The sequence below is a fragment of the Alternaria arbusti genome (assembly GCF_024043155.1).
Source record: "Alternaria arbusti strain BMP 1465 chromosome Unknown scaffold_5, whole genome shotgun sequence".
Lineage (NCBI taxonomy): Eukaryota > Fungi > Ascomycota > Dothideomycetes > Pleosporales > Pleosporaceae > Alternaria > Alternaria arbusti.
In genome coordinates this window covers 1,532,780-1,558,691 of record NW_026249945.1, presented here as the reverse complement: position 1 = coordinate 1,558,691, position 25,912 = coordinate 1,532,780, and the positions used below count along the sequence as shown (strand labels likewise).

At 53.0% G+C, this 25,912-nt stretch overlaps 6 protein-coding genes across 6 annotated transcripts; 2 read left to right on the top strand and 4 right to left on the bottom strand.

Moving 5' to 3' along the window:
* Positions 1-711: 711 nt before the first annotated feature.
* On the bottom strand, positions 712-2,334 carry J4E86_005044 (uncharacterized protein; the record flags this gene model as incomplete). The annotated part of the gene is made up of 5 exons (XM_051445580.1): positions 712-765; positions 806-1,820; positions 1,871-2,100; positions 2,151-2,212; positions 2,265-2,334. 5 exons carry the CDS (start codon positions 2,332-2,334, stop codon positions 712-714), a joined length of 1,431 nt encoding a protein of 476 aa, XP_051303677.1.
* Positions 2,335-2,928: 594 nt separating this feature from the next.
* Positions 2,929-8,324, top strand: J4E86_005043 (DNA-directed RNA polymerase II subunit RPB1; the record flags this gene model as incomplete). Its single annotated transcript, XM_051445579.1, has 4 exons — positions 2,929-3,285; positions 3,356-7,653; positions 7,731-8,217; positions 8,289-8,324. The coding sequence occupies 4 exons, from the start codon at positions 2,929-2,931 to the stop codon at positions 8,322-8,324; spliced, it is 5,178 nt and encodes a 1,725-aa protein (XP_051303676.1).
* A 1,560-nt stretch (positions 8,325-9,884) lies between these two features.
* J4E86_005042 (uncharacterized protein) lies at positions 9,885-10,736 on the bottom strand (the record flags this gene model as incomplete). The annotated part of the gene is made up of 2 exons (XM_051445578.1): positions 9,885-10,351; positions 10,391-10,736. 2 exons carry the CDS (start codon positions 10,734-10,736, stop codon positions 9,885-9,887), a joined length of 813 nt encoding a protein of 270 aa, XP_051303675.1.
* A 3,947-nt stretch (positions 10,737-14,683) lies between these two features.
* On the bottom strand, positions 14,684-16,224 carry CYP6 (Peptidyl-prolyl cis-trans isomerase cyp6; the record flags this gene model as incomplete). The annotated part of the gene is made up of 2 exons (XM_051445577.1): positions 14,684-16,028; positions 16,145-16,224. 2 exons carry the CDS (start codon positions 16,222-16,224, stop codon positions 14,684-14,686), a joined length of 1,425 nt encoding a protein of 474 aa, XP_051303674.1.
* A 3,318-nt stretch (positions 16,225-19,542) lies between these two features.
* J4E86_005040 (uncharacterized protein) lies at positions 19,543-20,631 on the top strand (the record flags this gene model as incomplete). Its single annotated transcript, XM_051445576.1, has 1 exon — positions 19,543-20,631. The coding sequence occupies one exon, from the start codon at positions 19,543-19,545 to the stop codon at positions 20,629-20,631; it is 1,089 nt and encodes a 362-aa protein (XP_051303673.1).
* Positions 20,632-22,483: 1,852 nt separating this feature from the next.
* Positions 22,484-25,111, bottom strand: J4E86_005039 (uncharacterized protein; the record flags this gene model as incomplete). The annotated part of the gene is made up of 5 exons (XM_051445575.1): positions 22,484-22,701; positions 22,754-23,365; positions 23,771-23,798; positions 23,851-24,614; positions 24,667-25,111. The coding sequence occupies 5 exons, from the start codon at positions 25,109-25,111 to the stop codon at positions 22,484-22,486; spliced, it is 2,067 nt and encodes a 688-aa protein (XP_051303672.1).
* Between the last annotated feature and the right edge of the window lie 801 nt (positions 25,112-25,912).

Genomic DNA, 25,912 nt, shown 5'->3' with positions numbered 1-25,912 from the left:
ACAACATGACATTTTCGGAGCTCAATTGGATCTATCTTGCTAGTCGGCAGCAGAGGGTCATTTTTCATAAAAGAGAAGAGTGGTCACCTAGCAATCGCAGGGAAATCAACATGTATTGAATTTGAGCGATGGAAAGGATGCGCAACATGTTGGGAATGTAGAGGTCAAGACCAGGACAACGCCATTGAGACGATTGTCTGCGAAATGAAAAACGTGATTGGAAACCCTTGGAGCCCACTCTCTAACGCATCATCAAACATCATGGAGTTTTCAGTCACCCGCGATTTAGACCAACATCTACTTCAATCGTGGGAGCGAAGTATTTGACCAGAGAAAGCACGGCATGTTAGAAGAATTTGGAAGCTCATTCGCCAATATGGCATTCGAGTCGCGGTGAAGAACAAAGTAGCACGCCAACCTAGGAAAAGACTGAACACCCTGAAGTCTACGTTGACGTCGGATCACCTACTTTGCAAGTTTTTGGTTTGATGTAGTCTGCAGACGTGTTCAGGTTTGTTCTTATTTGAGGTGGTAGTAATGTATTGATAAGATTCTATCCATTAGTCCTCTTCACTGTGGCGTCTGTCAACCGCTTATGCAATTGACGATGTCTTGCGTTCAAGCACACTCCATACAGTGTTGTCATGTCAGCGCGCTCTTGTCACGCGATGCGTCTCAGCACTTCCTCCCATACAGCTGGTAGCAATGATATTAGCAGCCGTCTATGCTTCGTTCATCATCCTCGCCGTCTTTTAGTACCGTTAACTGCAGTACCGTTAGCTCTCCTTGCCTCATCACCACTAACCGCCACCTCATCATCATTCATCCACTCCTTATTAGCGCCAGGACTGCGGCGTCGGAACTGACCAGCACCCACAGCCACCACTTCATCCTCACTATCGCTCGCCTCGATATCCAACAGGACTGGCATCCTGAACTCTGCGTCGCCAATCGCCGGTCCGAATTCCGTGGCCGAGGTCTTAACAGGGTCTACGGTTAGGACGTCGACTTCTTCGTCTTCGGCGTTTAGACGCCGCTTGTGCAGTTCTTCGAGGGGCTGGATGTCGAATTCGTCTTCGCGCTCGATGTATTCTACGTTTTCTTCTACTTCGACGAAGTCGGGGGCGAGGGCGGACCAGCGTTGGGGCTGCAGGATCGACCAGAGCCAGACGCGGCCTGAGTCTACTCCGACGGCGGCGACGAAAGGTCGGAATGGGTGCCACTCGACTACGGAGAGCTCTTCCTTAGTGCCTTCTAGGATCTTGACTAGACTGCCCTGGCCACGCTCCCAGACGTAGATGTGGTGGTTCATCCAGGTAGATGCTGTGACGTATTCGCCTGTGGGACTGAATGAGACGTGGTTCCATGATAGTCTCTGCACAAGATCCTGGAACTTGTGCTCGACTTCCAGCTGCAGTGTGTCAAAGTCCAACTTTGGGTCGCTCAGATCGGGTAGGTGGAGTGTCCTGACGATACGATCGCTCGAATTGAGCACGACGTCCCTCCCTGATGGCGTCATGCGGATGTATACGATGATGTTGTTGGTGACCCTGAACGAGTAGCGGACGGCGTGTGTCTCGGTGTCTATGATGTTCAACCACCCCTTGTTGGTGCCTGCTATGATGTGTTGGCCCGTCGGTGTAAAGAGCGTCATGGTGGTCGTCTGCTTGGCGTCTTGCGCCGTCTGCTTCTCGGAAGCATTCTCGCGTTCTATGTCGGTTCGATGGGGCGCGGACGAGAGGGAGTGTTTGACGGGGACTTCCTCGGACATGTCGACGATGACGGGCTGGTCTTCGAAGAGGGCGGCTACAAAGAGCATGCTGGACAGCAATTAGACAAACATATCCCTACGTGATATGTAAGCACTCACTGGTTCTTTGGGTGCAGCTCCGCTATGAAGATGGCCGCTTCAAAGCGGACGGTGCGCACCCGTGAGCCATCCTTCAAGTCCCAGAGCACGCACTTCCAGTCCTGTCCGGCGCTCAGAAGATAGCGATCGTTGGTCGACCAGCTAAGAGACTGGACCTGGCGCGTGTGGCCGCGCAGCTTGCGCGCAACGCCGTTTGTCTCAATGTCAAATATGACGACGATGCCATCGTGCTGGAATCCAATCAGCGGAAATCACATGGCACGGCGTAACATTCGCGTACCCGTCCGGATGCAAGCAGATCGCCGCGGTGGCTGAAGCGAATTGACGTCGAGTGGCCGCTGCCTGCGCGTTGTCAGCTGCTGCCTGGTGGGAAAAGTAACAATGTCGAACTCACGTAGGCGGCCGGTGATGACATCGGGGCAGTCCTGCGCGAGGACAAAGGGATCAACCAGCGAGAGATTCATGGTGGTGCACTGCAGAGGGCGGGGAGTGCAGGGCAAGGAACTCAATTGGCAGCATCTTTACAGACGCGACTGGTGAATGAAGTCCATAGGCGCAAAGTGAGCAGCACCTGGGCATGGAATCGGCGTGGTCCCGTCCGCGGTGGTCACTGCACGTGAGACTCGGCTAGTGCGTCAAAGCGCGGCCGCAACTCTTTGTCGCCTTCCGTCTCTAACAGCACGACGCCCTCACCACCACCCCACCCGCCATCACCAACGGCCGCTCTTACCTACTTAGAGCGCGTCTTCCACCTCGCCGACCCCGACAGTGCTCCCCCGAGCGCTTTTAATACGCGCGCACGCCTCCGACCCCAAGGCGCGACCCGGCGAGCCCCCGACCCCCGTCCGCCCTTTTCACGGGTACGACTCTTCGACCGCATCTCTTTCCGCGCGCGGCGCGCACTCAGTCTTTCACCAGGCGGCACAGCTCTCGACGCAGCTACAACGGCAGTCGCACCTACTACTTAATACGCGGAGGAACCGCCCGGCGTGGCCACCGCGACCGCCGACCGATAGTTCTCTCACCCGCAGTCCCTTTCTACTTCAACCGCCGCCAGGATGCCTCCCGGCGCCCCACAGGTGTCGAAATGTCCGCTCCGGACGATCAAGGAGATCCAGTTCGGGCTGCTCTCCCCCGAGGAGATCAAGGCCATGAGCGTGGTCCATATCATCTACCCGGAGACCATGGACGAGCAGAAGCAGAAGCCGCGCGAGCAGGGTCTCAACGACCCCAAGCTCGGCACCATTGACCGCATGTACTCGTGCGCGACCTGCAAGGAGGACATCCAGACCTGCCCCGGTCACTTTGGCCACATCGAACTGCACACACCCGTCTTCCACGTCGGTTTCGTCGTGAAGATCAAGAAGCTGCTCGAGACTGTCTGCCACACGTGTGGTCTGATCAAGGCTGACTTCGTAAGTCTTCCCGCGGAAGACAGAGACTTCAGATCCTAGATTTTCATGCTCATGCTAACTGCAATATCAGAACCATCCTGACTGGGCCGCCGCCGCCAAGACCAAGGATGCGAAGAAGCGTTTCGACAAGATCTGGCGCATGTCCAAGGGCAAGACCGTGTGCATGCAGGATGTCGACGACGGCAGCGACAAGAACAAGCTCCCCAAGATCGCCCACGGCGGCTGCGGCAGCAAACAGCCAGACTCTATCCGCAAGGAGGGTCTCAAGCTGACCGGCACCTGGAAACAGAGCAAGAAGGACGACGACGACGGCCAAGGCGACCGCAAGGAAGTCATCACACCGAAGCAGGCGCAGACTATCTTCAAGCTCATGTCTGACAACACACTCCAACTGCTCGGTCTGAACGCCGACTACGCTCGCCCCGAATGGATGATTCTCGATGTCCTGCCAGTACCTCCACCTCCGGTTCGCCCCAGTATCTCCGTCGACGGTACCGGCCAGGGTATGCGTGGAGAGGACGATTTGACCTACAAGCTTGGAGACATTATCCGTGCCAACGGTCGTGTCGCAGAATGTCAGCAGGAGGGTTCGCCTGCTCACGTAACGGCCGAGTTCGAGGCTCTCGTCCAGTACCACGTCGCCACCTACATGGACAACGACGCCAACGGTGTTCCACAGGCCATGCAGAAGTCTGGCCGACCGCTCAAGACTATCCGTGGTCGCTTGAAGGGCAAGGAGGGTCGTCTTCGTGGTAACTTGATGGGAAAGCGTGTCGACTTCTCCGCACGTACCGTCATCACTGGTGACCCTAACCTGTCACTGGACCAAGTCGGTGTGCCCCGATCTATCGCACGTACCCTGACATACCCCGAGGTTGTCACCAAGTTCAACATCAGCAAGCTGACGAACCTGGTGCGCAACGGTCCTAACCAACACCCTGGTGCCAACTACGTCATCAAGGCCGACGGTGTCCGTCTCGACCTCAAGCACAACAAGAACCTCGACGACCTGCGGCTACAGTACGGCTGGAAGGTCGAGCGCCACATTGACGATGACGATGTCATCATCTTCAACCGTCAGCCCTCGCTTCACAAGGAATCCATGATGGGACATCGCGTCAAGGTCATGCCCTACTCAACCTTCCGTCTCAACTTGTCCGTCACATCACCCTACAACGCTGATTTCGACGGTGACGAGATGAATCTTCACGTCCCCCAGAGTGACGAGACCCGCGCTGAGGTGCAGAACTTGTGCATGGTTCCCAAGCAGATTGTATCACCACAGAAGAACCAGCCCTTGATGGGTATCGTGCAGGACACGCTTCTTGGTGTTTACAAGATGAGTCGTCGTGACAACTTCATCCCCATCGAGCAGGTCATGCCCATCCTCATGTGGGTGCCTGATTGGGATGGTATTGTTCCAGAGCCGGCCATTCTGAAGCCCCGGCCTCTCTGGACTGGTAAGCAGATTATCAGCATGGCTTTCCCACGCGAGGTCAACATTGAGAAGAAGGAGGCGGACTCCAAGCCCAATGCATACAACGACATCGTCGACAAATCGTTCGCTATCAAGGGTGGTCAGCTGCTTTACGGTCAGGTCACAAAGAAGATTGTCGGAGCCTCTGCAGGTGGTGTTATTCACATCATCTTCAACGAGCTCGGACCAGATGCAGCAGTCAAGTTCTTCAATGCCTGCCAGCGCATCTGTAACTGGTGGCTTCTTACGTACGGTTTCAGTTTCGGTGTGGGTGACACCATCCCAGACCCTGCCACCTCCGACAAGATTGCCTCCGAAATTGGCAAGTCCAAGGCCAAGGTTGAAGAGATCATTGCAACGGCTACTAAGGACGCGCTTGAGCCCATGCCTGGTATGACGATTCGTGGTACATTCGAATCCAAGGTCCAGAAGTTCCTCAACGAAGGTCGTGAGGGTGGAGGTACTGCGGCTCAGACCAGTTTGAAGGACTTCAACAACGTTGTCCAAACTGTCGTTTCCGGTTCCAAGGGTTCCACTGTCAACATCTCTCAGATGGTTGCCCTCGTCGGTCAACAAGCTGTGGAAGGACAGCGTATTCCCTATGGTTTCAAGTACCGGACGCTGCCGCATTTCTCCAAGGATGACTACTCGCCAGAGTCTCGTGGATTCGTCGAAAACTCGTATCTGCGCGGTCTTACGCCATCGGAATTCTTCTTCCACGCCATGGCTGGTCGTGAGGGTTTGATCGATACAGCAGTCAAGACAGCTGAGACTGGTTACATTCAACGTCGTCTCGTCAAGGCGCTCGAAGATGTTATGGTCAAGTACGATGGAACTGTGCGTAACTCTATGGGAGATATCGTTGAGTTCATCTACGGTGAAGATGGTTTGGATGGCGCACACATTGAGAACCAGTCCATGGATATCCTCATGGCTTCCGAGGCCGACTTTGAGGATGGATACAAGCTTGACGTTCTCACGACGGACTACCCGGAAATTCCAGTGTCGAAGCTGGAGGGTGCTACTATGTTCCAGGGTGACGTCGACGTTCAACGAGCCCTGGACGAAGAGTTCGAGATGATCAAACTTGATCGTCAGACTCTCCGCAAGAATGTGACCGACGAGAACCTAGAGTCCTTCCAGTTGCCGCTCAACATTCAGCGCATGATCCGGTCCGCTCAGGCGCGGTTTAATATCAACCCCGAGAAGGCTGTCAGCAACCTACACCCCATCGAGACCATCAGACAGGTGCAGGAGACTCTGGAGCGATTGGTTGTCATTCGTGGCACCGACGAACTGTCAAGAGAGGCCCAGAGCAGTGCAACGTATCTGTTCAAGGCTCATCTTCGCGCTCGTCTCGCATACAAGAAGCTTGTCGTTCAGCATCGCCTAAACAAGGAGGCCCTGAACTATGTGCTTGGTGAACTCGAAGACCGCTTCCTCAAGGCCGCTGTCGCTCCTGGTGAGATGGTAGGTGTTCTGGCCGCGCAATCCATCGGTGAACCCGCTACACAAATGACGCTTAACACTTTCCATTTTGCCGGTGTGTCTTCTAAGAACGTCACTCTCGGTGTGCCCCGTCTCAAGGAAATTCTGAACGTCGCTGCCAACATCAAGACTCCGTCTATGTTGGTCCGCCAAACAGACTCCAAGGCCAGCCAACAGGATGCCAAGCGCCTGCGAAGCACCATCGAGCTCACAACCCTCCGCTCATTGACACAAGCTGTTGAGCTTTACTACGACCCCGACATCCAGTCCACGCTAGTTGAGGAGGACCAGGACATGGTTGAGTCCTACTTCATTCTTCCCGAAGAGGACGAAGTTATTGAGTCCCAGTCCAAGTGGTTGCTTCGAATCATCCTCGACCGCAAGAAGTTGTTGGACAAGAGTATCACCATTGGCGAAGTTGCCGGCAAGATCAAGGAAGAGTTCAAGCCTAATCTGGCAGTCATCTTCAGTGACGAGAACGCCGACGAGCAGGTCATGCGTGTTCGTTTCATCTGGGACCAGAACCTCCAAAAGGATGACGAGGATGAGGACGAGCGTGACGAGCGATGGATGCGCAAGCTTGAGAAGCATCTTCTCGATGACGTTACGCTACGTGGTGTTCGCGGTATCGAGCGTGCTTTCATCCGAGACCACATCACTACCGTTGAGTTGGCAGACAAGTCTCTTGTACACTCAAAGAACAAGGACGAGTGTAAGGAGTGGGTGCTCGATACCACAGGTACTGCACTTGCGGAGGTCCTTGCCATCGAGGGCGTTGATGCCACCAAGACCTACTCCAACTCTTTCATCGAGATCCTTGCTGTTCTTGGAATCGAGGCGGCTCGTGCAGGTCTACTCAAGGAGCTTGGTATGGTCTTGTCCTTCGACGGTTCTTACGTCAACCATCGTCACATGGCCTTGCTCGTCGACATCATGTGCCAGCGTGGTCTTCTCATGGCCATCACCCGTCACGGTATCAACCGTAACGACACTGGTGCTCTTATGCGTTGTTCTTTCGAAGAGACAGTCGAGATTCTCCTGGAAGCTGCCGGATTTGGTGAGCTGGACGACTGCCGTGGTGTATCTGAGAACATCATGCTCGGTCAGTTGGCGCCTATGGGTACTGGAGAGTTTGACGTGGTCATGGACAACGCCATGCTTCTCACCATGGTGGAGGACAACTCCAAGATGATGGGTGGCGCTGCTGGCGCTGGCAACTACCTGAGTGACGGAGCCAACACACCCTACGACTTGGGCTCTCCTACGTACGAGGGTGGCATGGGTGTCGGCTCTTACGATCAGGTTTCGTTCTCTCCTATGGCTGCCGCTGGTGGAGGTGACGATTCCGGTGGTCTCACTGACTATGGTCGTATGTACGGAGGTGGTGGTTTCAGCCCCGGCGGGTACGACGGAGGCAGAAGCCCGGGTGGTTCAGGCTTCACTGGCATGTCCCCTGGCTTTACCAGCCCAGTGTCTCCAGGCTTCTCACCAACTTCGCCTGGTTACTCGCCTACCTCGCCTGGTACTGCCAGCCCTCGTTTCGCCGCGACATCGCCAGGATACATGGCTTCGCCTACATCCCCGCACTACTCGCCTACATCGCCTCGATACGGCTCACCCACATCACCGTCGTACTCGCCCACATCTCCTGCTGGCTACTCCCCGACGTCGCCTCAATACTCTCCCACATCGCCCAACTACAGCCCAACGTCCCCAACGTTCATGGGTGGCGCGACGTCCCCCGCGTACAGCCCGACTTCGCCGCAATACAGCCCCACATCGCCGCAGTACAGTCCCACAAGCCCTCAGTACCAAGCGAGCAGCAACAGGCAGTCTCCGACCTCACCCACGTCGCCGCAATACAGCCCGACGTCTCCTCGCTACTCGCCCACGAGTCCAGCAGGCTCCTTTTCACCTACCTCCCCGCGCTACAGCCCTACCTCTCCGGGCGGAGCGTACTCTCCTACGTAAGTACCCCCTTTGGTCATAGTTGTAGACAGCCCTCCGTTTATCTTGCACGTGCTAACATTGATTCCAGATCTCCAAAGCAATAGTTGGCTTGATGGCGATGTAGGTATCGGAGCCTTCTTTTTTCTCTCTCGATCTCTTCTTCTAGTTTTTGTGTATGAAAATGTTCTTTTCCTCCTCTCTCTCTCTCTTTGCTGCCATGGCTTGATGTGTGCGTGTGGATGGTACGCTGTTCCTTTAACTAGGCTCACGGCAATCCTCCCTACTACTACCATACAAACATGGAATTTGAGCAATGAGTGATGAGGTTTTCACACGTTTGTACCACTATTATCCGAAGCTGCATGGTGTGGCACCAAAAACCTGCTTTTACGCGTTTCTTACTGTTCGACTTGTCACGCACGCGGATCAAGATTGCATACAAAACACCCTTCGTCCTTCCATCTTACGTCAAGGGTTGTTTTACGGGCGTTTAATCATTGCTTCACTTGCTTTTTACCGAACTTACTTTGGGACGAAAATTGCGCACGGGCGTTTGGAAGCGGAGCGTTGTCTATCTGTCTTGCTTTACACGCCCTCATAACATAATCGGGGGCTTTCTTTTCGAAACACAGAGAGATGGATGCTTGCGCATGCTTAGAAAGACAGACCCCGCTATAAATTGCGTTTTCGATGGGGCTTTTTTACTTGCTGGTGGGAAAATGAGACGCATGAGATGGGAATATAGAGTCACGTTGTTGCGTTGCTGCGCGTTGGCTGAAGTCTGGGTGCTGAGTAGATAATTAAGAAGAAATATGATGATGTTATTGTCAATTTGATGTGTGGTCTGCTTCGAGGATGTGATGATGTGATGAGGTGTTTGACGTCTTCTGCCTTCTCTTCGGAACATGCATCACCTAACTTGTGTCTTAAGATTCAGTTTTACTAGGCGCTACGATCTCGTCTGTTTAGTCGTCAAAACATGGGAGCGTTGGGGTCGTGGTTTTCGCACTCGGCAATCGCGCGATCACGTGTCTTGAAGCGCGGCCTTCGTTGTCGCGTCGGTGGTCGCTTCCTCGCTCTTCCACCTCACTCCATTTTCACACTTTTGGCTGTTGACTGCCACGGACGGCTTGTGAGTTTTTACTGCGGTCGGTGAGAATCGAGATCGCTCGCGAAATGATCAAAAGGTATTGGCCTGGCTTCTGGTTGATCGCTCTTTGTGTTTGCCGTTCGCGTCAGCGCGGCGGACCGTACCTGCCTCCAGGGCCATCATACGACACCACACACATTATCCACGATGCGCATAACAGTTTCACCCTGCTACGCTCGGGCTCGGTAGATCGAGCGGCAGCTTGAGATCCTTGACTGCGCATCTACAGTTACCGGTTATGTCTCTCATAACACGCCTCGACGCATTCCACTAACGCCGTGTGCAATCGTTCACGCCTATGTTCTTTCGCTACCCTCGAGAGACAATCATGTTTCACATGCAAGAAAGAGATAGTTTTGGGATCTTTTCTATTCTATATCGACCTCACGCTATACCAAAAGTCGGAGATCAGCTTCGCTATCTCATCCATGGGCGCCAAATCTGCGGATAAGTCAAGACAGGGTCAACTGCTTACACAATGCGTCCCTACAAGTCTACCTCTCATGACCTTCAAAGCGGTGGGTAGATATGGTCTCAGGATCCCGGATGCTCATTGATCGAGTCCAAGGCTCTTGTGAAGGCCGTCTTGCCTCCTTTTGCGGCATTGTTCGGATTACGCTTGGCCTTGGCGTCGAGGTCTGGATTACCTGGCGCATTGTTACTCAAAGCTTTCCTGGAGTTGAGAATAGTGGCAGGAGCAGAGGGTTGGGGCGCGGCGTTTGATCTGTCCTCAAGCAAGTAACTTTTGTTACTGATCGCTCTCCGCATGATTTCCACCTGATTAGTCAGTTCTTCGGCAGGTTGACCATCGTCATACGCCACACCTAGCCTGTTTTCTAGCTCTTTGAGATCCTTCACGGCCTGCAATCTCCGCTGTTCATCCGTCAAAGGAACCTCTGGAGCGCCGATATCTTTGATCATACCATATCTGATCGTCTCGCCCCAATTCAAGAGATCATAGATGCGGTTTGGGCCGTCCTTGTACACTGCTTTGGGGTGGTCTGTACATTGTTGCGATCTTACGCAGAACGCATTCATACAGCGGACACGATAGACTTTTCCCTCGTACAAGAAGTTGATCCACTCTAGGCAAAATCCAAACTTGCCGTCCTTGAAAGCCGCACGATCCTTAGCGCCTTCGCCGGGCACGTGGTGGGATGATTCGAATAGTGCGCCTGTGGCACCATTTCTTACATTCTTATTCCAGTCACCGCCTCTCCAAACTCGGACTGTCTTGGAAAAGAGGTCGTCGAAATTCTTGATGATGTATTCGTCGGGGTAGGTTTGCTCCGTGAAGGCGAGTCGAGGAGGGAGTGGCTTGGCCTTCGTTTCCTTTTTGGGTTCCCCAGCACCGAGTTTACTCTTCAAACCCTTGAATATGGGCATCTTGGATTATCACCTAGTCCTATGATGGCGAGACTTGCTACACAGAAGACTGAAGAATACAAGAGGTGTACAGCGAATGTGTGTTGCGGCCGAGGACTGCGAAGAGGAATAACGGTTCCTGATATCGACAGAGCTAAAAGAGTCAAATATGGGAGGATGAGGTAGGAGCTTGAATGGATCACGGGCGTATACTTTGAGTACGCGTATGTTTCTGTGGGGATAGTTGAGAAATCCGTACTGGAGTGCAGGTTGCGTAGGAAGTTGTGTGCGTATATCTATGGCAGGGAGAGTGCCTTTTGATATACTACGAGGTACGAGAGGTGAATGGTCATAGCTGCGACTGGGTTGCCACAGTCTTCCTTCGCAAGCTGTCAGCGGTCCAAAGTACCACATACCTTTCACCAAGCTAATGAGACACAGAAGATCTTGTGCTGATACTAACTTATTTCACACTTGCCTTTGGTACACCATGAAGCAAAGGTTCTATTGCACTTGGAGGTCCTTCTTCGGAAAGACTTGGATGGCTCCTCGCCAAGATCAGAGCAGCTTGTCTCGTTGCTTGTACGGAGTCGCTCCCATCAGACACGACAATGTCTCATTACTGTTTTGCCGCAATTACCGGAGATTAAAGACACCATCAATAGGGTGATTGGGTGACATCTCGGTTTCTTCCTTTGATTCCCTCATTGTGTGGCTACACAATAAGCGTGCATTCCAACATAGAACTACGGTATGTCTTACATAGTCTAGAACCGCTTGCTTTCGGTCTCACTCATATGGCAGAGTTTGTTGACAAACGCGAACGCTCGGATAGTGGTCCTGGCTCTGTACGTCAACGCTTCTTGCTCACGGCCTTCCGTTGTCTTTTAGCGTACTTCACTACTATCAGCGCTGGTCCCACAAAAGGCGTGGCCGTGCTGAGATAGATTCACTTGGTAAGTCCAAATCTATACTCGTATAAGAGTCTCCTACTTTGTGCCTTTGTTGTTACTGACTCTTTGTCTGGGGCCGGCAACTCAACCCCCAAGACCGCAACACTCCACACTTGAGTTGACAAGACCTGACCACCAACAGCGCCAGTTTATTGAAGAAATTCAGAACCCCTGCGCAACGATGTTTGGATTCAAGGACAAAAAGGATGTACGCGCTGCGACTGGGACTTTGTTCCCCACCCCCAAGACATCTACTTCATCTCATGCTACTTCATGTAAGCCATTCGAAAAGGTGGTTAATCTCGGAAAAGACATCTGTCATTCATTCGCCACTACCTTGGGCCGCAAGACCTCTGAGAAGCCGTCCTCGACGAATCAGTCAAACTCCCCGATTCGTCTACCAAGCGACACGCCGACAGCAACCACTTTGTCACATCACACATCAGAAGTCTGCAACACTGGTCCACCCTCACGATCGTCTTTAACGTCGACGGCTCCAACCGACCATTCTCTCCCGCGTCTTGACTGTGGTGACACATTCTTCGTACCAGGTATCTCTCCTTCCCTCGAATCGCATTCGAACCTAAAGCATCCACCGACCCAGGCACAAGACGGCCTTTCGGTACGCTTGTTGGAACCCAACGCCTACGAGCTTCCCACTAAATCTGTAGATCAAGCCGAAGGGGAGATCTCCGCGCTGCCAGAGCAGCCTGCTGTGAAAAAGGAAAAGACACATCGTCTGCGCCGCTATGTGAAGGCTGCTTGTAAGAAACTTGACGTCTCACGCTTCATGGATCTCCGATTCTCGAAGCTCAATCCAGACAAGCCAGGCCGCAATGACTCCGCAGTTGGCTCGGGTACACTTTCTGATGCGGAGAAGGGCAAGCGTGGCGAAAGCGCGAACACCAACAAAGACGTTTCAGATAAAGGTGACGGCCCGCGTTGCGACTTCAAGACGATTGAGGCAATTCCCGATGCAAAGTACCGCGAACTGATCAAGGCCTGTGATCTTTCCTCCTCGCTCACCACTACCGTCGAAGTAGTGCGCCGCGCGAAGGGCACGTTCAACGCAGCGACTTTTGTCACTGTTTGTGAAGGCGAGCAAACTCGCAAGTACGTTGTCCGCGTCCCTGGCCATGGTACATTTGCACACTGGACGGAAGCAGACTCCTACGTGTTGAAGAACGAAGCTCAGCTAATTGAGTACATCCGCAAGAACACAACGGCACCTGTCGCACAGGTCATTCACTACTCCACGGGTCACGACAACGCGCTCGGTTTCCCGTACATCTTGATGACGATGCTACCCGGTACGCAAGCTAACAACATCTGGTTCCCAGAAGATTATCCATGCGTCGAGTCCGATCTCTTCCAACATGCGGATGTCCCGCCTCCCCATATCGAAAAGAAGCGTCTCAAGTTCCTACGCTCTTTGGCACGAGTAATGATTCAGATTCAGACTCTCAAATTTGAGGCCATTGGAGCACCGACGTTCGACGACGACGGCAATCTCATCGGTGTTGGACCCACGTGCCACTGGACATACAAAGATGGTGATGAATCTTTTAAACGTCCACCGGCTGCTACAACCGAGGAATATATTCGCGCTCGCGTGAAAGCCAAGATGAAACAGATGAATGATAAGAGTCTTGAAGATATACTGAAAAACGATGATTGGGACGAAGACGATGGGCGTGAAGCCAGTGGTGTCCAAGCCATTCTCGGCATCATCTTCCGTCAGCCGGCGTTCCGCGGGCAATCTGGCGAGACTTTTACCCTCCACCACCACGATCTCGACCTGCAAAACATCCTTTGCGACGAGGAGGGCAACGTAACCGGAATCATCGACTGGGATAATGCAATCGCAGCACCACGCTGTATCGGCGCAACAGCTGTTCCCATGTTTCTCCGCAACGACTGGTTCCCACCTTACGCGCTTGGTCTCGAAATCCCGCCGTGCATGGCATGGAACTACGAACACTACCGCGAAATTTACGCCGCCGCCATAGCTGAAGCTAGCGATGCTGAACCCGCAGAGTTCACGCTGAAATCGGGTCTCTACCAAGCCGCTGTCGCCGCAGTAACTCAAGGTGGGGACGCAGATAGTCTCATAGACAAGTTACTCCGCGAGATACCTCATTGTCGTGTGGATTACTGGCAGTTCGTTAGGGGGATGGGTCGGGGTGGTTGGGACTCTGCGCGCGCCCTGCTCCAGACGCATTTTGCCCGCATCTTCGAGCCGGTGATGCCGCCTGAGGGTCTTCTTGAGGCGCTGGATGAAGAGCTGGAGATGCAGACTACTTGGTGGTCGTGCTGTGATGAGCTCATCGACTTTTATGAGGCTGAGAAGGGGATAAATGGTGAGGAGGAGGAGGATGCAGAAGAACTCCCGCATGATACTACCGCCGTCTCAGGTTGAAGGGACAGAGAGTCCAAACCTCAAACAACACACTACACCTCACTACGGTAAACCGACGAAAGCCATGTTTCCCGACTAAGCAGCTCACTACCTCAAACCTCATCGGCTGGTAAACATTGCAAATGCGCAGGAAAGAAGACTGTCCTACCATCGCGTCACCGTATAATACGATGCCTGGCTCGCTTACACGTGCTGTTTCTCCATGGCAGCACCTTCAAGTGAACCGCCGGCGTAACGTAACAGACGCCCAATAGTTGCCTGCTCAACTATAATGTTACACACACTTGGAAAGTTCACGGTAATCAAAGCGTGAAGTTCACTCTCGATTCTGTTATCGGGCATTAACGAATATACATTAAAGTCAGTCATTTCCCAAAGTAATAGAAGATACATTTATAATATATCGAAAAGCAAATAGACCATATATGACATCTGACCGCGCGATAAGATGTGACCAGATCCGTGTTTCGCGTTGGCAAATTATGAGGATTTGCATTAACTACTAAGAATGACCAGCCAGACGTCGCATTACTGACGGTACAATCATGGCCCTAATCCTAAACACCGAAGGCGCCTCGATCTACAGAATGGTGGCCTCATCGCCGACGGTCCCGATCATCCCGGCGATAGCGATCCCGACTCCTCTCCCGACGGCTGTCACGATGGCGATTTGGGCTACGACTTCGCTCTCTCCTCTGATTGTACCGTCCATCATCACCGTCGCGACGTTCGCGCTTGGGGCTCCGACTACGATTTCGCTTGAAGCGGTCGTCATGGTATTCCGTCCTCCGTTCACGCCTCGGTGTGTCGTCTCGTCGTTCATCTCTTCCGGTATCCCTCGGCCGTGGCGCAGTATCTTTTGAAACGTCGCGATCGGCCACCAAGTTGTTGACAACAGAATCCGACATGATCTGGCGTCCGGAGCCATCACGATACTGCTTCTTCTTCTCGAGGTTGTCGATACCACCGAAACCACCTGCAGCCCGTCTCCGCTTCTTGTTCGTAACGTCCCGCCAATCGTCGGCAATCTTGGAGACGGACTGGGAGAAGTCGACGTGTATGCGGTGATCGTCGATCAGAACACCATCCATCTTGAAATAGGCCTGCTCGCAGTCCTTCTGATTGGTGTACTCGATAAAGGCGTACTGCAGGCTGTCACCTGTGCGCTTGTCCCTGATGACCTCGCAGCTGAGAATCTTGCCGAATCGCGAAAAGATAAGCTCCAGATCCTCGTCTTGCGTCACTGGGTTGAGCTTGCACACGAACAGCACGTTCTCAGGCGGTGCGACTTCGGCGAATGGCAGATCACCTACCATCTCGAGCGTGAGGGCTTGTGCGCGCGCCTCACGTTCTCTGCGTACCTTTTCCAGGGCTTCCGGGTCGTTGTCCTCCTCGAGGTTCTCATCGTACGCGACGCGGACGGTGGCGAGCTGTGCGGCGGAGGGTACAGGGCTCTCGGGTGGCTCCACGAGGCCGGCGGGGTCGTCGTATGGGTCGTCGAGGACGACTGTGTGTAGTATGCGGATGTCTTTGAGTGGCTGGCCCTGGTCATCGATATATGCCGTGTTTATCTTCTCCAGCGTGTCAAAACCCTCTACCACTGTTCCGAATATGGCCGCTTTGCCGTCCAGGTAGTCGATGTTCTGTCCCAGCGTTATGATGAACTGACTGCCGGCGAACCGCTCGTCTGGATCTTCGGGGTTCGGCGCGGTCGCCATGCTGACGGTTCCCATCTCGGCATGCTTGAGCTTAGGCTTGAATTCGGGTACGAACGTCTTCTTCGCGGGCTGTGCGGGGTCGAGCAAGCCCCATATTGAGCGACCGCCGTCGCTGTCTTTGGACCCAGGGCCGATGGGGTCGCCAGTCTGGAAGGAGAAGTTTGGTTGGACGCTATGGACGGGGGCGAAGTTGTAGTACTTGACTTTGCACAGCTTGAGAAAGCTAAGGCGACAAACCGTCAGTGTCTGTTTATGCTCAGCTTGGGAAGACAGCGGGATGGAGCATGCAGCATGCAGGTGCGAAAACCCAAGGCGCGCGTAGGGATTGGATCGACTTACTTTTCACAGCATCTGGGCGCATCGTCAACCAACAGGTCGATGGTGATATCTCCGAGTGACGTTTCCAGCAGCACAGACATGGTTTGGGCTATGTTGTGCCGAGAACGAGTGTTTGTCGCAAAGGTTCGCCAGCGCGCGCGACAGCATCCGAGACCGCGTAGCCTTGACGCTTAGTCATCATGACGTAACGCCCAATCTGGTCTAGCTCCAGGTACAGGTCGCGTTTCTCCACCTTCACGTCTCGCAAGCTGCTGAGCCAATACTCCCTGGGCAACGTGCCCCAGCAGCCTTCACACCAGCCCGCACTTCAGATCGTCGTTTGGCCCTGCTTGTCTACATGCAAGAGCAACGTCCTGATGCATACACTACCGACGTTGACAGATCGAACTTAGGATGCACCTGGGAGATGCAGGCTTCCACGCTTGTCAAGCCATTGTCCGGAAATAGTGCGAGTACCAAGAAAGAGCTCTGAGTACTTTTGGGAGGCGGACCGTTGAGTGCTACCCGGCGTCTGACGGCAATCCCTGCACTCAGATTCGGGCAGCCACTGCATTGCCTGCTGCATATCGATCCGAAATCCCCGGCCCCGTCCGTCAGGAGCATTGGACCAAAGGGCATCGTTTTGTATATTGGGCATATCTCCCCACCACCGGCTGTCAAAATCCTGGAGCGGGCCTCTGCTTCCCGCTTCGACTTGCTACCAGCCGAAGCCTGACAGCCAGCCCAGACTAGAGTCACCAGTTTATCCTGTTTCGAGGACTGCGGGATTATCTCGCTGGAAGTAGAGAAATCTCTGTTATCACTGCTGTCTTCGATATTGCAGGAGCTCTTCTGCTCCAGGGAGGCGACACAGCATGCCTGACAATTACAGGTGTGGTGACACTGTCACTGCGAAGACGGAGCTTCAGCAGTTCGCTCATGCGTACTCGCAACCTAACTTTCCAAAGACGCACAGCAACGATGGATCCACGAGCCTTGTAATCTGCCTGTCATCCCAACCCCACGGGCTTCAGACCGGATGCGGGTATAGCCTGACCCAACATGACTGTGCGAGTTGATGCACAAGCTAATGCACATCGATGCATTGAACCGGGGTATGAAGCTTTGAGCCCAGAAAGATCGCCTTACGATGATGGGTCATTTACATGGGATGCGCATCGAAGTTTGCTTGCAGCTTGGCGCTGGCCTGTGCTGCGCACATTGGCTTGTTACATCGACAGATCGAGCAATTCCGGTCCTCACCATATGCCATAGCGCTACTAATCCTAGGACCCTCGAGGTGCAGAGCAGGTTTGTTTCACCCCCTGGCATACTCAAGCTTCGAGCGCGCTCGGATAAGTCACTCATAGTGAACACGGAACATTACTTTGAGATACGCTACGTAGCATCATCTTCATATCGGCTCTACGTGGTACCATCTGGAAGCCGGCCCATCATCGGATCCAGTTCTTTTCGTTCACCGCGATCCATAATAGGCATGGGACCCACCGGAACCTTACCCCAGCTTTCCACGTATATCCGTTTGCCGTGGGGCTGTGGGATAGATGCCAGCGGTAGCATACATGTTCAGTGCAGGGCTGTTGGATCGCCAATCGTACAATCCTCTGCCAACTCCCTGGACCATCCTCAGCAGCCAAACTTGTAAGGCTGAACAGATTGTTAGCAAATGACGTGATTTGAGGTACTACCAGCGGTATTGGCTCGTCAGTCAGCCAATCAGAGGGTCTTCAAGGAGGCTGGCTATCATCTGCAGGTACGTTTCAGCGCAAGCCATGTATGCTCGAAGCGATTAGTTGATCTGACAACAGACCCTTACCAGGATCAAATGTGCCAATATATGCTACAAGCAGTACTACGAGACTTGAGAGCCCTTAGTAGTTTCCTTCGCTGGTCGACAGCGTGTTATCCCCCACAGAAAGCCCGCTCCTCGCAAGTGTAGCGCACTAACTCTTTTGACACCCCTGCGAGCCTGGCGCACTCGGCCTGGATTAGGGCAAGTCGATTGAAATCGTCAAATCCGTGCCTCACATCCCGGATCCGCGGTAACACCATGTCAGTTACAAACATCCATCGACTGTTTGCGAAAGATCAAGCGTAGCTGATAACGTGGCTTCTTTGTAACAGGAAAAGTCATCAGTGTTTGTCCGATTGGGTATCTGCTAAAGCCTCACGACTACGAGATAGCCCCATCGAGGAAGGGGTGGGGGCCACATCACATACTTCATGGGTCTTCATTCGGCTCTGGCGCTTGTCATGAAGAAGTATTCACAGGACCTAGGCCGTACAATGTTTCACCTGTCTTCTCTCCGCGGGGCTTGGCCAGTGCTCTCTGGGAAGCGCAGGCCCAGGTTCTTGTACAGTCACCGTACCGCGTCCATGCATGCAGGTGTCCGGAGGCACTAACGAGATAGCTCTCATGGGGGACAGAGGTCACAAACAAATTCCTGATCAACACTCACACTCGAAGCCAATCTTTGGAGCCACGTTCGCCCTGCATCATTCTCTTATCCAGTATAACAGTCTTTGCCGACGCAAGGAACTCGTTTGGGTTATAAACATAATCCTGCCAGCCGATCATCGTATGACCTGCTCACCGGTTCATTACACTTTCTCCCTGGAGGAGCGCCCACGGTCCAGTCACCAACTACTGCCCTTTCTTGACTCGGGCGTTGCATCCCGCGAACGCTATCCGAATCATACCTGTGGGTAATTCGCCAATAGTTGATCTTGTTGGTATCCTTGTGAGATGTAAGTCGACTTCAGGTCATGATGACTGAAATAGCTGACGTTCAGTTGATGCGTCAGTATGTCAGTCATGGAGTACGGCAGTCCGCGACGCTGTTTGCCTCACAACCTATCCTATCCAAACTACATGTACAGCGATCGCAATGCTCCGCTGTCCTTGGCCCATAATACGCGAGAAAATCCACGAGGTTATCCCATGGGCGGCCCAGTGGGCGGTATGCATAACCGAGCCAGCATGGAAGAGCCCATGATGGGAAATGGGCCAGCGAGACGTCGCATTGCAGTAGCGGTATGTCAACATGTGTTTCAATAATTTCGGAAGCATCCACAAAGAACACAATTCCTGACTGCCTTCCTAACTAAATTTTCCATACATTCTGTTCCTACTTTTACTAACATTGCCTCCAGTGCGCGCGTTGCCGTAAGAGGAAGATTCGATGCAGCGGCGATCCTGGAAATGGTATTGGGTGCGTCAACTGTCGAACGGCTGGAGTAGAACCGGCAGGCTGTCAATTTCACAGAGTACGTTAGTTGCTTGCGTTTTGTACATTCACTCATTCAGCCAGGTGGGATCCGATTCCGTCCACAAAGTGCTAGACGACAGGAGCATGGCTTACAGCCTCAGTGGTATGGCCACTGCGCATAACAACATGATGTCCATGTACTCTACGGGAGGCAATAGCGGTCTTTATGCACGCCCCATGCCAAATCAGCAGTATTCGCAACTCGATTCAAAGCCGGCCTATTCTTCAGCATGGACTCTACCTTATTCAGAAGACACGTCGCCGGTTGACGCCTACCCTCTCGATCAGCCACCCGCATATCTACCACAGTCTACAGCAATCGCAAATACAAACATGTACGCACCTGCCTATCGCTGGACTCAGCCAACTGCGAAGTCTTTGCAGCAAGGAAGCACATACTTTGATCAGGACTTACAATTCGGTCATCCAAATGGTCAACTAGCCACACCTTCGGACGTATCGCCTCTGAATACCGGAATGTCTTCTCTGCAATTGACTATCCCTGAGAGACCCCATCCACGACAACCTCTCCCTATGGATTCCAGTGTGCCTAGGAGACAACTACCAATGCCACAACCGAGCCCGGCTCAGAGCAGTCATGTTGTAGACCAGATGCAAGATGCTCGTCTCCGCTCGGCCCAGGCTATTGGCACTTCGGGCATGGACGGTAGAGGCTCTTTCGCGAAATCCTTACTACCGTGGACTACCGACAGCGAGAGTCACGCCAACGCATCCGGGGCGGCATCTGCAGATGCCTTTACGCAACTAATATCCCCGGTCATGCCAGACAACGCGGAGAGCAGGATGAGCTACATGCCAAATACAACGTCGACCGCGGACGATGCGACTGCAACCACCGCTGCTTCTCAGCTAGAGCTGAACTTCAGTACATCTGGTCTTCTCGAAGGCATGAGTGCGCCAGCTCCAGCGACAAACTACTCCTACGTCCGTGAGACACGCCCAATGACACGACCAGCCTCACAGACGAATCTATACAGCTACAGCCCTGACTCGTCGTCAAAGCGGAACTCGCTGAGTGGCGAGTCATCGAGCGATTGCACACTTGTCAGTGGTCATCGCTACACACCTCTCAGCCACAGCCAAACACGAAGCTCCCCAGGAAATCGCAGCTTGCATCGCGAGTCGTGCCAGAATCGGAACATGCAGCCTGTGCAGCTCCACCGCACCTCGATGGGAAACCTCAACAGCACTTACTGAGATACCGCTTTCAGCATCACGGCGGATCAGCCTGCCTGCATCGATCTTCTTGTCTCGTCACTATTGCGTAGCCAAATCTTTTTTTCCACCACCGTGGGGTACTTAATGGTCTGAATTTATGCCAATGTACAACATCTCACATCGCTGCATCCTTGGACGGGAAGCTTCAGTCAGCACGCTGTTCCCTCTCTGCATCTTAGTCCCATCAATCGACTCGTCGAGCACTCCGTCATCATTATGAGCATGGCTCTCGGCTCGGTTCACGTTACGCTTTCGCATTGTCCTCAGCAACCGGTGAGCCATTTCCGGTTGGCGTTCATCAAACCATGTTTCCTTTCTGCTTATTCAACACTGTGTTGTAACGCTATGTATTCGTCTCGATGTTCTACACCGCATTGCTTTCAGCATCATTGCTACGCTACGAAACGTTACGATTGTTTTCTGCTTGGGCGGCTAATGTCTATTCCTGTACATCAGTATCACTACCATGTCTTCTCATCAAGACAAAACGCCAGGGCCGCTCCTTAAACACACCCCGCATTCTTATCACGTTCACACTCGCTCAAATTGGGAAAAGCACATGTCGCAAGCTTAGTGTGTATAAGGCTGCTGCGCATGCGATACCACGGAAACATAGGAGGTCATGTACCGGATACTTTGTACTGATTAGCATAAAAGGTGTCATGAGCGAATAATGATAATCGTAACGAGCTTCAACCCCACGGTTCCACCTGTAGAGTGAAGCAAGGTACTGTCACCACCTGACGCGCGTTGCTCACCACTCTCACGTTGTTCCAAAAAAGATATGCACGTTCTCGCTTCTCCAAAGAGTTTACCTTGAGCTGCGCAACCACACTTCGACAGTATACCCCTGCCTAACTCCCAGACACCTCAGCTCACGCCTGATCGCATATCACTTCTCCCCAAACACTCGCTGCAAAACACCGAAAACAGACCCACACCACCTCGTAACGACATCCCCCAACCACCAATCTCTCTTCCACATACCGCTTTCCACCATCCGTCTCCCCACATACACACATCGCAGGCTACACACCGCCCCGAACCCACACAACCAAACGCAGTAAACAAACGCTCGTTTCAGAACACGGGTCCGGGCTGCATCTGGACCCTGCCGCAGGGCAGGTGCAGGCATATCCTCCTTGCTCGCGTTACACAGGACAGCCCGTCACACACGCACAAAGCCGGTCAGCAGGTGTCGCACAGCAGACCATGCAGGACTGGATGCGTAGTATGAGGCTCCACTCCTGTACGGCGCGTCTACGGTGATTATCCCAAGAGCGTTGCATGTGTGTTGTAGGAGGGTGCGTGGTGGATGGGGAAAGGGGCCGAGGGGCGGTGTGATGCGTGTGGATGGGGGAAGTGGTGCCGGGAGGAGGTGGGGGACACAGAGGTGATGGGTTGGGAGCTAGAAGGAGGGTTTGTGGTATCGAAGGATTTTGTGAAAGGCTGGTTTAGGGGTTGGGGTTGGCGGTGGGCAGTAGATGGTGGGTCGTCGTCCACCTGTCATAGCGCTTGCCGCTGAGCAACGCTGGGGTGAAAGGCTCTCGCTCAGCCTTGTCTTGCTTCGTCCTACAGCTGCTGCTTGCCGGTCGGACATTAAACATCTTTTTGGTCAGAAAAGGAGCTTGCGCTGCGAGGCATGATCAGCCAAGTATCGCAAACGACGTGCATCAGGCGGTGGATATTCAGCGGCTATGATGTCATAATCACAGCACGCATGCCACGGCGTCGCGACTACTCTCGCGCAGGGCTGGGAACAAGAGAAGATATGACTTGCCTTCATATTTCCATAGCAGCTGCTCATACATACCCCTTACCCTTATCCTCTTCAATAAGTGCTCGTCGTAACACCCAACCTCCCCCCATCGTTAACAAGAACCAACCCATTACAAAAGCTCCCCGCCCGACTCGCAAGATACAGCACCGTCCCACCCATCTCCTCCTCTCCGCCAAACCTCCGTGCAGGAATGAAGTTCGGATCGTCGACGCTCTCTGTACTGGGGTCTCTGCCTTCGATAACTGCATTGGCCATCTCAGATGGGAAGACTGACACGCTGTTAGCTACGGACCGGTAGGTTTGCGGGAGGGGGAGACGAACATCCAGGCGCCAAAGCATTGGTTCTGATACTATGCGGCGCAAGCCCCGTACTGGCATGTTTAACCAAATGCATGATTGCTGCTTTGCTCCCTGCATACGCTGGTGCGCATTGCCATTCACGCAGGAAGGCGCCTACGCTGGACGTGACAATGACTTGTGACTGGATGCTTGGTACTTTGCTACCTTCTTTCAGTGGCTTACCAAACCCACCGGCTATGGCACTCGTATTCCCTGCATCCAGTAGTTCGAGAAAAGCCAGCATAGTAAAGTACGTCGCGGTAGTGTTAACGTGGAAGGCCTGTGTGAAGTCTTCCATAGATGTTTTCTCGAACATATGTTCCCTCAGCTCTTTGATGCTTGAGCCGGGCATGAAGCTTGATGGTGGGCCGTAGATACCGGAGTTTGCGACCAGGAGGTTGATGTAGCTTGTGTCTTGGGCGATGAAGTCTACGGCGGCTTGGAGAGATGCTTTGGATGAAATGTCGCATTGGATTGGGATGATGTTTTCGTGTTGAGAGGTTGCGGCGGACAGTTTGTCCTCGCGGCGACCGAGGATGTATACTTTGGACGCGCCGGCGGAGGCGAGGGCATGGGCTATCATGAGGCCGATCCCTGGGGTACTGTTAGTGGTTGCTTTGGTGATTAAATGACATGATGGTAAGAAGAGATGTTACCTGTTCCTCCACCTGTTACCACTGCGATCATGCCTTCGACACTGAAAAGCTGTGAAGTATCCATCTTGGGTGCAATTAGATCAGTCTAACAGCGAAAGACGTCCTCTGCTGTACTCAAGTCAAGTATATATAGTTCTGCTAGGAGAATCTACTCAATAGTGACGCATAAGCACCTCATCTCTGCGTGAGAATACTATGTGTTGAATGTAGACTACACGTGAGATGAGATCAACGCCCAACTGATAGTCAAGAGCGATAACTCCGCAAACCCCGACAGCCTCCCAATGTCCACTCCGTGGCTTACGAACGCCAAGGACGTCAAGAAGTGGACCTCAAAGCAAACCGTGACGCTTCTTGATCATGTCCGCAGCCTAAATACCATCAGGATACATAATCACACACTTTTCTCAATCGTAAACTCACCTTCTCAGCTCCAGCATACACACTAGCCTGTGGCCCACCACCAGCAACAAGCGGCCACGTACTCGCATCCACCACACTCATTCCGAACGTGCCATAGACTCTATTCTGCGGGTCGACGACCCCGCCATCTTCTCTTGGCATCATAGCAGCAGTACAGCACTGATGCGCGTTACTTGGCTGCAAGGCAGCTTTGATCTTCTCCTTGATATCTTGCTCACTGCTGATGTCCGGTGCGGGTGCTGTCTCTATGGGACCGAGAATGGCAATATCAGGTGTTGCCATTAGTTCGCGGTTCTTCATATAGATCGTGTAGAGCATATTAAGGTCGGTTGGGTCTGTCAGCGCACCGTAGTCGATGAGTGGAGCGTCGAAGATGTTGGTTGAGTTTATGGTGATTGAGCCACGACTGAGAGGGCGGGTCATGTAGATGCTCGTTTCTGGGCCGGTGTTCCATGATAAACCACCCACGGCCTCTACGTTGATGTCCTTGAGGATGATGGCACGCTGTTTCTCATACCCGGCGAGAACTGATGGCTCGACATCGCTACCAAGTACATCGCTCGGTGAGAGTGAGGATGCTCGAGATATGATGGATGCGGAGTCACTCGTCCAGTTTGACAGCGGTAGCTGGATCATGAGATTTCCAGTTGTACCAGTGAGGTCAAATGCGCTTGCTTTTCCAGCGTCGTAGAGAGCGCGTTGTTCTGTGGCGTACGTGGCGTTGGACTGCAAGGAACCGCCGTTTGGAAAGTGATTAGATGTATCTGTATCAATCAGCCGACCTATAAACGATAAACATAGAGTTTAGTCGCGTACAGTTGTAATTCACTTTCAGAACCAGATGATCCTGCAGATTTCGACCGACACCAGGGAGACCTGAAACAGTCTCAATAACCAAGCTCTTCAGATGAGCAGTGTCGCCAATCCCAGAAAGTTGCAGGATCTGTGGGGTATGAACGCTTCCAGCAGCTGTGATGACTTCTTTGCTCGCTCGGACAGTGTGCTTCTCGCCACTGGTTGTGCCAATATACTCCACGCCTACAGCGGTGACATTCTCGAACAGAATGCGCGATACCGCTGTATTCGGAAGGATATGATAGTTTGGCCTCGCCGCATCCTTATCATAGCGATTGATTCGAGCTGAAGAACGCGTCTGCGTTTTGGGATCAACGGAGCGAAGGAGACGGAATATGCCTTGAGCGCGGCCATTGTTGGGATCCAGGGCTGGCTGGATACCTAGCTTCAGGGCTCCATTGTACATATTGGCTTTACTGATGGTAAGCTTCTATATATTGCAACTGACGTGATGAGGACTGACCACTACCCGGGTAGTCATACGGAGCATGGCTAGCCTGCACTGGGCCCTCAAAGCCATGTACGGAAACATCCCAAGTAATGTTGTGACTAGCTGCATAGTCCGCGTCCGGTGCTGTAAACGTCTCACTCTCCGCCTCATCAGCATACGGTTCAGAAAGCGAGAGTAAACCATACCTTCTTGAAGTATGGAAGCAGATCAGCCCAACCCCAGCCGGTCGCACCCAGTTCTTCCCAAGCGTTATAGAGCTCTCCGTCTGATCGATGGAAGAACATGGCGTTCACGACAGACCCGCCGCCCACCACCCTGCCACATGGCACACCATACGATGTACCACCAAGCGCGGTTTGTGGCGTACTCATCAAGGGCAGCCAGAGGTAAGGCACCGGAAAATAGGCACCAGGGATCATGATACCATCTTCTCTCTGGTCGAAAGGGCCGTATTCGACTACTAGTACTGTGACTATCGCGTACGATTAATTTGAAGCCTTTCGAGCACGCGAGTTATGTACCATTTGGGTTCTCCGTCAAACGATCTGCAACCGTGAGCCCCGCAATGCCACCACCAGCAATAATGAAATCGTATGTCGTCTCATTGCTGAGCTGTCTTGCTTCAATCACTTGCGCAGTACGTCCGAGATGCGTACGAGCCTGGGTAAGTATAACAAAGCATAGCGGTAAAACACTTCGGAGCAGCATGTTGAGTGTCGAGAAGAGAAGGTAAAATGATCATATCGAAGAAGCGCG